This window comes from Tuber melanosporum, assembly GCF_000151645.1.
Source record: "Tuber melanosporum whole genome shotgun sequence assembly, scaffold_113, strain Mel28".
NCBI classification, from domain to species: Eukaryota; Fungi; Ascomycota; class Pezizomycetes; order Pezizales; family Tuberaceae; genus Tuber; species Tuber melanosporum.
In genome coordinates, this window is record NW_003298770.1 from 190,510 (window position 1) to 202,837 (window position 12,328).

General features: G+C 48.9%; 5 protein-coding genes; 3 read left to right on the top strand and 2 right to left on the bottom strand.

Annotated features, from left to right (window-relative positions):
* The first annotated feature begins 650 nt into the window (after positions 1–650).
* Positions 651–4,479, top strand: GSTUM_00001600001 (uncharacterized protein). XM_002835703.2 has 8 exons: positions 651–1,209; positions 1,505–1,667; positions 1,737–2,143; positions 2,275–2,650; positions 2,703–3,188; positions 3,249–3,601; positions 3,665–3,735; positions 3,796–4,479. Exons 1-8 carry the CDS (start codon positions 875–877, stop codon positions 4,014–4,016), a joined length of 2,412 nt encoding a protein of 803 aa, XP_002835749.1. The 5' UTR covers positions 651–874; the 3' UTR covers positions 4,017–4,479.
* Positions 4,480–5,812: 1,333 nt separating this feature from the next.
* GSTUM_00001601001 (uncharacterized protein) lies at positions 5,813–6,928 on the top strand. XM_002835704.2 has 2 exons: positions 5,813–6,053; positions 6,140–6,928. The coding sequence occupies exons 1-2, from the start codon at positions 5,866–5,868 to the stop codon at positions 6,822–6,824; spliced, it is 873 nt and encodes a 290-aa protein (XP_002835750.1). The 5' UTR covers positions 5,813–5,865; the 3' UTR covers positions 6,825–6,928.
* A 680-nt stretch (positions 6,929–7,608) lies between these two features.
* GSTUM_00001602001 (uncharacterized protein) lies at positions 7,609–8,184 on the bottom strand. XM_002835705.2 has 3 exons: positions 8,098–8,184; positions 7,906–8,033; positions 7,609–7,850 (listed from the first exon to the last, which is right to left on the bottom strand). Exons 1-3 carry the CDS (start codon positions 8,121–8,123, stop codon positions 7,771–7,773), a joined length of 234 nt encoding a protein of 77 aa, XP_002835751.1. The 5' UTR covers positions 8,124–8,184; the 3' UTR covers positions 7,609–7,770.
* A 578-nt stretch (positions 8,185–8,762) lies between these two features.
* Positions 8,763–9,975, top strand: GSTUM_00001603001 (uncharacterized protein; the record flags this gene model as incomplete). XM_002835706.2 has 4 exons in its annotated part: positions 8,763–9,129; positions 9,186–9,297; positions 9,381–9,821; positions 9,868–9,975. The coding sequence occupies exons 1-4, from the start codon at positions 9,098–9,100 to the stop codon at positions 9,973–9,975; spliced, it is 693 nt and encodes a 230-aa protein (XP_002835752.1). The 5' UTR covers positions 8,763–9,097.
* Positions 9,976–10,345: 370 nt separating this feature from the next.
* GSTUM_00001604001 (uncharacterized protein) lies at positions 10,346–12,233 on the bottom strand. XM_002835707.2 has 4 exons: positions 11,951–12,233; positions 11,379–11,882; positions 10,901–11,275; positions 10,346–10,834 (listed from the first exon to the last, which is right to left on the bottom strand). Exons 1-4 carry the CDS (start codon positions 12,041–12,043, stop codon positions 10,445–10,447), a joined length of 1,362 nt encoding a protein of 453 aa, XP_002835753.1. The 5' UTR covers positions 12,044–12,233; the 3' UTR covers positions 10,346–10,444.
* Between the last annotated feature and the right edge of the window lie 95 nt (positions 12,234–12,328).

A 12,328-nucleotide genomic window follows, 5' to 3' on the forward strand; every position in this document is an offset into this window, starting at 1 on the left:
CCGGTGACTTTTCGGGAGAGCCATTCAATGTGCGATATTATGATTGTCTGAAATTGTCTTGTGAAAGGGTGCAACAAAAAAGTGTGGGGCGGGAGCCTTCATCTCGTTCCCTATGAGATCTAGAACTTAGAACCCTACAGTACCGTGTTTTGACCCTCTCTCGCAATTGTTTCCCCTACCCTCTTCGGCAATCACGGACAAAATTTCATCATCAGCGGTAGGAGAGGGCTGTTGGCGATGGTTCATGGTTCCTTTCTCTCCATGCCCTAATTGATCGCACTGTACGAGCCTCAGTGCTATCCACGAGATATCATACAAGTATCATGGGTTACATTAATGCTCGTCGAATGGTTTCTTGGCACTGGCAAGCCACAGCAACGCCCAAACGAAATACCGTATGTACCCCCATCGTTCACTTCGACCTACCGCTCCCTTCTCGTTGAAGGAGAAGGAAAAGAAAAAGGAAAAGTCATCATCTTTCTTTCTCGTCTCTCATTGTTCCCTTTTAACTTTCTATACGCTATCGTGTTTGGCTCGTGGTTTTGGGGCTGGGGCAAAGGGCACGTTACCAGAAGGATACCATAAGGAGCTAACCTGCCATCGCACTCAACCTTTTTCTTCACTCTTTCTTTTGTCACTGCCCAGATCCAACTACCACCACTCAGCTATTTCACACGACTATCCTCGTAGCCTTCCTTTTGTTTCAACCAACTCTTCACACACACATCGACACACACCAGCGCCTCTCCCAGTTAAGTGAACAACAACTGGGGGGGAAAGAAAAGGAAGAAGGAAAAGAAGGACAAAACAAAGAGGGGGGAAATAATAAAAAATAAGAAATAGAGCTTTCCGGATCTTCAGAATTATTACAACAATGGCAGCCGCGCAGGGTCTTAGCTCCGTCGAGGATCAACTTCAACAACTAGGAAGTGCGCGCGCCCTTGTTCTAACCGATCCAGTCTACTGGCCGCAGGTACTACACGGTATCCTCCCAATCGTATCCGGACCTGTTGTCGAGCTGAGGCGTTGGGGTGCGGACTTTCTCGCTGAGACCTTTTCCACCCCTGTGGTCGAGGCCGGGGAGAAGTTGAATCTTGCGGTTGCTTGCCTGGATACAATGGTTAGGTTGATGGATGAGAGAGAGGCAGGCATTCTTAAGAGCGTCGTCCAGTGTAGTGCTTCCGTATACCCGCTCATATTCAGATATATGTACGTGCATACCGCCCAGCTATCTTCAACCGGAGGCCTCTATCTATGGTCCCATTACATTTCATTCCCCCCTTTCCCCTTCTGCAATCCCCCCTATGGGGAGAAAAGGAAGAAAAAAGCGATATACCAAATGTTATCATAGAGAGACCTTCCTCGGTCATGTTGTTTCTATATATCTCCCCCCTTCCCCTTCTCGTTTCCTCCTTGATATCCGCCGTTTCGTTTGTTTGTTTGTTTGTGGGGATTCCCGTTTACTGAGATCTTCGCCCCTTTCTTTCTCTTTCTTCAATCACAGATGCAATAATCGAGAAGATGCAGCCACATGGAAGAAAATGGATGTATTGAAGTCGAAGATCCTGAGTCTCTGGGACACCGGCCCGGTGGGGGTACGCCTTTGCTGTATCAAGTTCGTACAGAGGGTAATATTAGTTCAATCTAGAGGAGTGACGGACCCCAGAGTGAGTTGAAGTTATCCCCCAGCTTATCACTCCCTCGCTCACCAACTAATGCTCGACGTTCCAATATAGCTTGCAGACAGGTCGGAAATATCTCTTAGCATGGTTCCAACTAATCATCCCATTCTGTCACTCCCCGCGCTAGACGCGGAGGCTCAAGGGCTACTTGACAGGCTACTGGGTGTGCTCCACGAAGATCCAAGGCAAGAAAACACCACCACCACCGCCACCAATAGTGGAGAATCAAGTAGAATAACAGGTATATTGATAATTAGTAGTGATGCCACCCTTATCGTGGCCACTCTAAACAATCTTGCGCAACTGGTCAAGACACGGAATCCTATTGCTGCGAAGATAGTGGGCGCAGTGTTGTCATTTAATCCCTTGGCAATAGTGTCGAGGTCTAATACCATACAAAACCGTCTCATGATGCAATGTATGGAAAAGACTGTCCGTGTGTTGTTGCTCAATATAGTTCGGTATGCCAAACCTGCCCAAATTTTTTACTGTATTGTTCGACTGCTGCTGCCAGGGCCCATGATCGTGGCAGGCATATCCGATATCTGATATCTGGCCCGGCACACATGCTAACCTTAGGCGTTCAATTTAGTGCCAACCCGCAGGGTCCATTCACGGGCAAAGTCTCGCAGCATTTGACGAGACTTTCGCGAATGAAGGCGGACCTTTTGGAGGAGCTATCGCGCAAGAGAGCAGCTCCAACGTCGGACAACGACGCAGTCAAGAGGTTGAAGACCGATCAGCAACAGCAACATGCCGTGGTCACTCCTACTCCAACTCCCCCGCCGGTTCTCCTGCAGCAGCAGATCATCAGTGGTCCCATGTCATATGCACAATTATATAGTCTTTCTACTGACGTTGCCATGACTTCTTTTGACGGGCAGCAATTGCCGCTGGAATTGATCCTCGAAATTATCAATCGGAGCATGTATAACGTTCAGCAACATAACCTTGATGCCGCGATTTCTGTAGGTTGCCCAATTGATATATACCTTCGTTGTGACTACTAACACGGTTTAGGCTGTGAGAAATCGTTACGACACCCATTTGAGCGCACCTCCGCCTATTCCATCAGAGGCGCTCGCACAATCTTCTTCCCAACCTTTGAACTACGCTCCACCACCAGCGACTACTGACGAACCCCACGCGGGTCCTTTTACAGATGCTATTGAGAATAGAATTGGCAAACAGGAGAAGGAGGAGGATAAAGTGGAATCGAATGACGAAGATGAGGAAGAGAGTGAACTTCAGTTGGGGAAGTTCTGTCTCCCGCCTCCACCAACTCTCAGTCGTGAAGACTTGCGCGAATCAAGTTTCGATGCCGTAAACAGGATCTTCTCTGTAATTGACCAGTTTGATAAAACCTCACTGGTGTCCAGGAAGAGTAAACTCGGAGTGATGCGTCTGGCAGCGAGTAATTGGGATAGAGAGGGCTGGACCACCCTCATCACACGTCTGGCAACCAGAGGGATGGGAGGGATTCAAGGTGAAGACAACAAACCAGATGTCTCGGATGATGGTGATGGTGATGATGGCGATGAAGATGATGAAGGCGATGACGAAGAGGAAGGAAGCAGTAAATTGCAAAAGCCCTCCGCACTCAGCAATTTCATTAGAGATAAACTCTACCTTTGCATCATCGAAGATTTTAGAGGAAGAATGGACATTGCGATCTCCTGGCTCAATGAGGAATGGTACAACGACAAAGTCATGACGAAGGCCCAACCGAACCGACAGCCCCAATACAAGATCTGGATGATGAAGGTCATGGACGGGATATTCCCGTTCTTGGAAGGGAAAGATAGGATGTTCATGAGATTGCTTTCGGAAATCCCCGAAATCACAGTAGAGCTATTGCAGAAGGTTAAGATGCTTTGCTTGGATCCCGATAGAGCAGTTTTGGGAATTCAGATGTTACAGTACGGCCTCTACCCCCCATGTACTAGTACATACTCTCGTTCGGATGCTAACTTATGCGGCAGTTTTCTCGCAATGCTAAGACCCCCGGTCAGGAACATGTGCATGGATGTTCTAGAGGACCTATGGCTGAATCGTACGCCCCACCTGCGCCACATTCTAATGTCTGCTACTAACTTTATTTTTAAATATATAGATACCGAGCTTCGTGGACAAACTCACAAGCTCATCTTAAAGTGGAGACCCGAGGTGCTCGCTCCCAAACCCACCGCTCCTCCCGACGAGAATGCCGGCACCCCCGAAACTCAGATCGCGGTGGACATTCCCGGTGGGAGTGTTAACGGGAACTCTGCAGCAACAGCAACGGCAACAGCATCGTCATTGGACAACACCAATAACACGACTATGGCTGCTTGAACGTTTTACTTAATTATAAAATGGGGAACGGTGAGGGAAGGAAAAGGGAGCGGGGTTGTTTTTCACCTTTTTTCTTTCTTTCTTCATCAAACATGCATCACGATATCACACCTCTGTGTCTCATTCTCTTCTTATTCTTTTTTTTACACCTCCTACATCTTTATATTCATTGTAGAAGTCTAGGGGTTTCTTTCTTTCTTGCCCTTGTAAAATGCATGGTATGGAGTTTTTTTCTTTCTATTGTTTCCCACCTCTCTCTCCCCATCGCTGCTTTTACGACGATGGCAGATGATATTCTCTTGTTTCTTTTGAAGTGTATCTTCGCTGGAGCAGAAATCGAGGAAATTACCCTTTTTGTGATTAAATCCCCCAGCTAACTTAAAGCACAAGTATTTATACCTCTTAAATTATGAGATGAGATGAGATGGGCGATGAATCAAATGGAACTGCACATAATGGTCAACCAAGTACTTTACAGTAACGAGCGGAAGATCAACACTAGTAACTGTATTAGCTATTTGGGTCAAGTTACGCCTTACCGTAGTTTGATACGTCGTACCTGTTTGGATCTTGTAACCGCTCATAGCTGTGGATAAGGCGATGAGAGAGCATAAATGACTTTCTCGCTTTGCGGCTAGATTTAGATGGAGGGTATCACAGGAAAGTGCTATAGGTATAGCATGAGATTTTGTAGTAGAAACAGAGGGGGGGTAATTTATGGTATTGCACTGCACGGTATCATACCGGTACCCCAGCTGCGACGCTATCAGGCGGCGAGCAAGCACATGGAAGACTGATCCAAGGGTCATGAGAAAATAAATAGGAAGGGTGCATTCTTGAGCGTAGAACAGTATCGTGCGGACGGGCATAAAGTGCTGTATCATACAGGGTGCGTTAATCTTTCCTCACACTATTTCCTTTCTCTCTCTTCATTCTTCCACTCTTCCCTTCTTCCCTTCTTCCTCCTCATCCACGAACACCCTGGCTTCTTACCTCACCTACATACGTTCTCTTCTTTCTCTCTCCTACTGATTTCTTCTCTACAAACCTACCCATCTACCCAGCCACGACCGACCCTCATTCGTTCATTTCCGTCCCGTCGCTCTTTCAACATTAATCTTAAAAAAAAATTCTCACCTTACAGTAGGTATCATTATCGTAATTGCTATGACAAAACAGTTCCGGGAATTGCAGTGCTTACAAGTTCTTCTCAGAGATGATATTGGTGAGTGAGTGAGTTCTTTCATTCCCTAGCTTATTTTGTGTATATTTTCTATGTTTTTTTTTTTTTGTAACCCACACGCCGTGTGTGCGGCGCGATACATACCATACAGTGCCGATGCCGGACATACATACATGCCCGAATTGCATGGTTACTGGTGGAAATCATTGCTATCACTCAGTCAGCTTTCCCGTCCCCCCGGTAACTATCCCCCCCCCTCTCCACTCCGCTGTGCTCTAGTTCACGCCAATCCAGCCGAAGCAAGGGAAATCCTAAACAAATAAACTTGGGCACAAAGCGAGTGAGGAAGCGACTTTGAGGATAACTGCCTAGTTACTTGTTTGTTCATTTTTGGGGGCTTTCCCATTCTTGCATACCCTTTCTTTACCTGCTCCATCTCGTCCTTTCACCCCATACTGCTGCGTTTTCGAGGGACTGGGTCTCGTTATCTATTACAGTACTATTTATTCTCCTGTTGCCGCGAATCTATTGTTGTTATCCATACAAGAAAAAGAAAAAAAGAAAAAGAGAGACTAACGGGAGAGGGCGTCGTTGTGTCATTACCTTTCTTTCAATCCAGTTGAACGAACCGAAGAGATACAACAGCTTGAACAAATCACCGTCGGCATGAATGGGAACACATACCCCCCCGAACTTGAATTCTTGGATGTACCCTCACGCGAAGACTCGGTCTTACCCGTACCGAACGGAGACAGCAGTTGCGATGCGCCGGGCTCTGGCGGTGCCAATCTCTCACGGATCACGACGGGGAAGAGCGGGAGAGTCATAGAAAGGCTCATGAGCGATGTCGACAGGTTTTTAGCACCACCTCTACACCAATCACCGAACCCGAGCGTGGGTGGTGGGAGCGGAGGTGAAAGTAGGAACTAATAGGATCTAGGTTAAAACGAGAACTCAAAGTCGAAACCACAGCCCGCGAAGAAGAACGAAAAGCCAAGGAAGCGATAAAGTCCTCCCGTGACTCACTACAGAGCACGAACGACAACCTGATACACCAAACAAACATTGACAAAGCCTCCCTTGCCCGGAAGGACCGAAAAATCGAAGAGTTGAAAGCTGAGCGGGAAGCCGAGCGAGCGAGAAGACTAGAGTCAGACTCGAGCCTGAACGAGCACATCCGACAGAGCAACGAGCAGTTACAAGAGCTGAAAACCCAACTCAGCCACGAAGTCGTCGAACGAAAACGCGCTTCGAACCAGTACGAAGTGCTCCTCCAGAGCTGGAAACACCTCGACGAAGGCTACACGGGACGGGTGGACAAGCTCCGGGAGGAATTGGAAGAGCTGCAGAAGGGCCGGCTGAAGGACAGGGAACTGTTCAGGAGGCTGGAGGTCACGATTGAGCAGCAGCAGCAGGAATTGGAAAAATTGAGATTCGCCAAGAATAGGATCTCGGATAAGTACCTCAAGGTCATACACGAGGCCGAGGGCGAGATTGAGGACATCAGGACTTTGGCGAAGGTCGCTGAGAAGGAGACCGCCGAGACGCTTACCGAGGCGAAGGATACGCTGGGTCAGTTACGGCATGTCCTTAATGTACAGAGGGACTTGAGGAAGGATAAGTAAGGAGAACTTGTGCTGGAATTGGAATTGGAATCGGAAATGGAACGAAACAAAACGTTGTCGATTTGGCGTATAGCGGGCAGGCGATGGGTAATGGGTTAGGAGTATCTCTCTCTCTCTCTCTCTCTCTCTCTCTCTCTCTCTCTACCTCTCCCTCCCCCTTTGGCAAGATTGAACGGGAAGCTTCATCAATGTCCCCTCTGCGGTATCTCTATATACTTCCTTCCCTCCTTATCTCCATGTGCTGCCCACTGCTACTATCTTATTCTCCAACTCCTGACACCATCGCATCGCATCGCATCTCATCGCATCATATCAATCATTCATACATTTCACTATGACATGACATGACATGAACATACGACAAGAACATTCAAAATCTTCTCGGTTTTCCTCTCAAAGCCTCCTTTCTAGACGCAGGTTAAAAATGAAAAAAAAAAAAATCAGTGATTCCCTCACTTCCATTAATCTTTTGCCTCCCTTTCTTCTCTTTTCCTAATACTAGCATGACTCACTGAGATCACCCCCCTCCCCCCATGGCATTGATTACGGTATGGTTATGGTTATGGTAAATGGTTACTTGGTTTGGTTTTTTTCTTTCTCATCATATGGTTCTTTCTTACTTTCTGATGTTTATGATTCCCAAAAATGGAGTTTTTCTCTTTCAAAGTTTGGACCAGTGCTTTGACGTGGTTATGATCCGGGTACGGAGCGATTGAGAAAAGAGCCCCTAGCTTTCCGTGAAGCCTTAATTTCGTTTTGTCCTTTGTAATCACAAGTGAGTGAGTGATCCCCAAAAAACTTCATAATAGCGCACCCCCAGCAGGACACAGCCGAAACGGAACAATCGAAACTACCATTCCACAACCTCACTCCACATCACCCCAGAATCACAAAATCTCACTCGCATCTTATATCTTAAACCACCATTAACATTCTCCCTACTCACTCACTTCTTTCGCACTGGCGCATCCGGAACCACCACATCCTCAAATTCGTCCTGTGCGACCGCCCTAATCGTATACACATCTACCCACATTTTTAGCATATAAGCGCCCACACACCCGAAAGAAAGAAATCTCACAAATGCAAGCGGTGAGGCCAAACATGGCGACGCCCGTCGCCAAATTCTTTAAGAGGAAGGGTTTTCGAGCGCGGATTAGGGAGGCGCCCTGACGTTGGTCTGGTTCGTAGTATGTTGAACGGGGGAGGCTGGATTGTTAGCTCCGAGGTAGATAGGTAGGTGGGCGCGGGGGAAGGGGGGAAGGGGGGGTACACGAGGAATTTGCGGGTTGAGTGCATCTCTGGTTTTTTTCGTCGTGATGATGGATTGTTTTCCTGGTATATGGTTGTGAGAGTGAGTTGTGGGATGATTTTTTTTCGAGGGTTTGAGGTTTATGATAGTGTACCGGTTTGGGTTGATTTGTGGGCTCGCCAAGAGGTGTTGGGTGAATTACATACTTACAGTAGTACTGTAGATACCGTAATACCTTGCCTTCTGTCAACAGGAGTTCAGTTAGTCTGCCGGTATGGTAGCGAGAGGTGTTATTCATACTAGCATTTTTGCTGGGGTATGGTAGTGAGGCTCGGTTGCACACCCGTATCACACTCTCCCAAATCTTTCTTTTCTCTTCTTTTTCCGTTTGTCCCTTCAGCTACGGGCTTTCCTTTTATTTTCCTCTGTTTTCGAACAGTTTTTGTTGAGGGACGCGATGTCGGAATATATTTACAAACCACCGCCACCGCCACCGCCGCCACCGCCTGCGCCTGCTACCAATTCCTCGTATCGTGGCCGCGGGAGAGGGGGAGGATATCGAGGAGGAGGAGGGGGGAATAATAATAATGGGCAGCGTGGCCGAGGTCGGGGGTTCAACACGAGAGGTGGAGGTGGAGGGGGAGGACGAGGATATCGCGATCCTCCAGTCTTTTCGCAAGCGCACTACGGTCCATCATTCCCACAATCGCCGAACCAATATGGACCGCAGCAGCAGCAATTCCCCATGAACCCATTTTACAACCTCCATACCCCACTGCCCCCAACTTCCTACCACTGGTCCCAGCAACATCAACAACCACAGCAGCAGCAGCAGCAGCAGACACCATCCTACCTCTCCTACTCCCAAGAAAAAACCACCCCAGCACCTGCCCTGACCAGCACATCATACAAAACCGCACAATCCGGCTGGCCAGCGACTCCCTCCTACGCCCACTTCACCCCGCCCGATCCGCAACCCCGACTGCCGGCACCACGAGCAAGGAAGGATGAAAAGCCAGATATGGACGAGGAAACCTGGCTCCGGCTGAATGGGTGAGTACGCTATTGTTCGTGGGCTTTGCAGAGAGGGTACTGATGGGTGTGAAAAGTGGGAAATTGCTAGGCACGAATTTGAAACCCCCAGAGACACCGGAGGAGATTGAGGAGTGGATCCGCGAAAGGCGGAGGAGGTTTCCTACTAGAGAGAGGGTTGCTGCTAAGGTTTGTCTCTCCTACTTACACTTCGCCACTTGTTACCGGAGGGGGGAGAAGGAGGACAAGCGACTGATTGATGTGGGGAGTAGGTCAAGGAGGAAGAAGAAAAGAAAAGAAAGCTCGCTGGAGCTTCTGACGCTAGCGCGGAGACGGTACGTGCCCAGGCTCCCGCCACGTCCCGTCAGGCGCTAGCTACCGCCCAGCAGCCCAGTCAACAGAAGCGCAAACGCACCGAGCAGGACCCCGGCAACGACTACCCCTCAGATTCCTCACTGGACTCAGACGCAGACACAAACTCCCAATCCTCCTTCCCGGAAGAACTACCCACTTCCAAAAAACCACCCCCCCCTTCCCCCACCGCATCTACACCGTCACGGAAGAAATCCACAAAACAAGCCGCTCTATGCCGCGTATTCAGGACCACAGGAAAGTGTAGATTCGGGGAGGGGTGTCGGTATAGACATGTTCCTCCTGAGGGTAAGCGAAAGAAGGGGGGGGAGAGGAAAGGGGCCAAGTCGCTTTATCAACGGGTATGTTATTTCCCCACGGCCGGGGAGTTGTGCTGATAGATGATAGTTACTCGACCAAGATAGAGAGAAAGAGAATGAAATTGTTGTCAGCGCTGTTCGGTACCTGTTTGAGAGGGGGGCGCTGAGCGTGTCTGAGGCTGGGGGTGGGAAGTAACTTATCATAACACTTGTACTCATGTACTTATACCAGTGCCGTTAGTAGGAATTGGTAGGAGGGGGTAGGGGAAATTGTTTATTTATTTGCCCATTTTTCATTTACCTAAGTATGCCTGGCCTGGGTACGGTAAGTTATTCACCGTGTACGAGTACGAGCACAGCATTCGAGTAGCAGTTCTGCCGTTGCCATAACCAACCCCGCCCCTTCGGATGTTGCCGTAGTCAATGACGTATGCGGCTCAGCTCGTACCTGGAATGTGAAAATCATTGGTTCCCTCAATACCTCATGGTTCGCCCACCCACAAACACAGACTGTCACACACGAACCGTGCTCTTCACTCCTCCCGCCTCCCTCCACCACAACATTGTTCATTCCCAAACGGCCAACAAGACCTTTCACTTATTTACCACACTACCATACTAGAATATATATACAAAAACCCGTCTCCCAATCACTTGTGATAAGTTTACCGGTGGTTCCCCTTCTGCTTCCAAGCCGCAGCTCTAGCTCTTGACCTCGGTTTCCCGGTCTTCTTCCCTGAGCCTCCCTTTTTAATGCCGGAATCGGTGTTCGCACTAGCTCTCAGTCCTTCAAAGACTTCGCTCTGTGATTTCAGTTGGGCGGCGCCGGCTCTCCCGAGGAGTTTGTGCGCCCTACCGATGATGTTTTTAGTTTTCGGATCGAGCTTTGGGATGTATACGCCTTTGCTCCTCGAGGAACGTTTATCGGATAAGGGAGGGTCTGGTTTGCCCGTTTGGTTTCGCTTTATGGTTTTCGCCCTGGAGACGCGGAGCTTTCGGTCGTTGGCCATCTTTTTGGAGTCTAGGAGGAGGGCTTCGTCTACCGACATGGGATCCTGTATGACATTTACTTTCTGCGCGAGGAGTAGGGTTGTGTAGGGTTGTGTAGGGAGTGGAAATACCTCAAACTGAACATACGCGAACCCCTTCCCAACGTTTGTTTTGGCGTCCCTAACAACACGCACACTCTCCACCTTCCCGCAGGTACCAAAGTGTCGCCATAAATTCTCCTCTTGAGCCTCGAAATCCAAGTTCCCGATGAACACGCAGCGTTTGGGATCCTGGGGGGATGGGTGCGCGACTGAGTCGACCCGGATGTGCCGGTCGAGGACTACCTTTCCGTTTAGCTTTAGAGCTTCACGGGCTTCGACCGGGGTGGAGTAGACGACGTAAGCGTTTACAGTTTGCTGCTTTTCGTGTAGTTTGTGAGTCACGAAAGCGGCCTTTCGCGGGATTTGCTCGCTGAAGGCTACGCTGCGGAACCGGATGGAAATTATCTTTCCGGCGGTTTTAAAGTGGGATTTTAGAGTTTTGTAGGAGGTCAGTTGGGTTGTTAGCAGGGTATTGAGATGTGGGGTAAGGGGTAAGGGGAGTTCTTACCTTGGATGAAATCGCTGCGGAGGGGACGTTGCCTAGGAAAACTGTCCTGGAAGACTTGTCGAGCTCGACGTCTCCAGGATTTGCGAGAGATTCGTGCTTGGCTGAGGGTTCCTCCTTTTCAACATCGATGTCATCCTCGTCACTTTCTCTGAACTCTTCGTCCTCTGCCTCAGTCCTAGTCCTTTTTGACATCCGCCGTTTGTCCTCGGCATCCTGGGAATCTTGTAGCTTCTGTAGATAGATATCCTCAATTTCTCCCTTGTCGCTCCGTCTCTTGCGTTTCTGCCTCTTATCCCCCGGCGCAGTCGTGGCTCGCAAATCCTTCGTATCATCGTCTTTTCCCGATTGGGAATCGTTTGCGGCCTCGCCGTCCGAAGTATCCTCTAGATCAGACCCCTCAACCTCCGAAAGGTCCTCATCATCCTCTTCTGGCTCACCTTCCGCAGCTTTGTTCGATCGGGTACTTTCAATGGAAGCTTTTTGTGGAACTTGAACTGCACCAAACTGTAACGATTGGTAGAGACCTGATCAGTGGACGAATGCTTAGGGAAACTAGTTGAGGATATACGAACACTCAGATCAAATAGAGATGCCAACGAGGGGTCAATATTGCTGCATGAAGGCGCCGTGGCCGAACTTTTCTCCCACCTGCTCTTCTTTCCCATGTTTTGTTGGATGAGGGGGTTGGGTCGTTTGTCGCTAGGAGGTATGGTGGTGGTCCGTTTGACCTCCTCGCTTGGATACCGGCGGAAGGGAGTAAAAAAAGACAGTTAAGAATCTCGAACAGACAAAAAGGAGGAAAAAAGGGCGACAAGCACTTGTTTGACAATAGGGTTGTGGTAGTAGTGGTGGTTGTGACAATGGGGATGGGGCAGTTTTTCTCTCACTCCCCAGAGGTTTTTTTTCTTTTGCTTTTCATACCTTTCTCTTTGCAGATTGACACCCCAGAA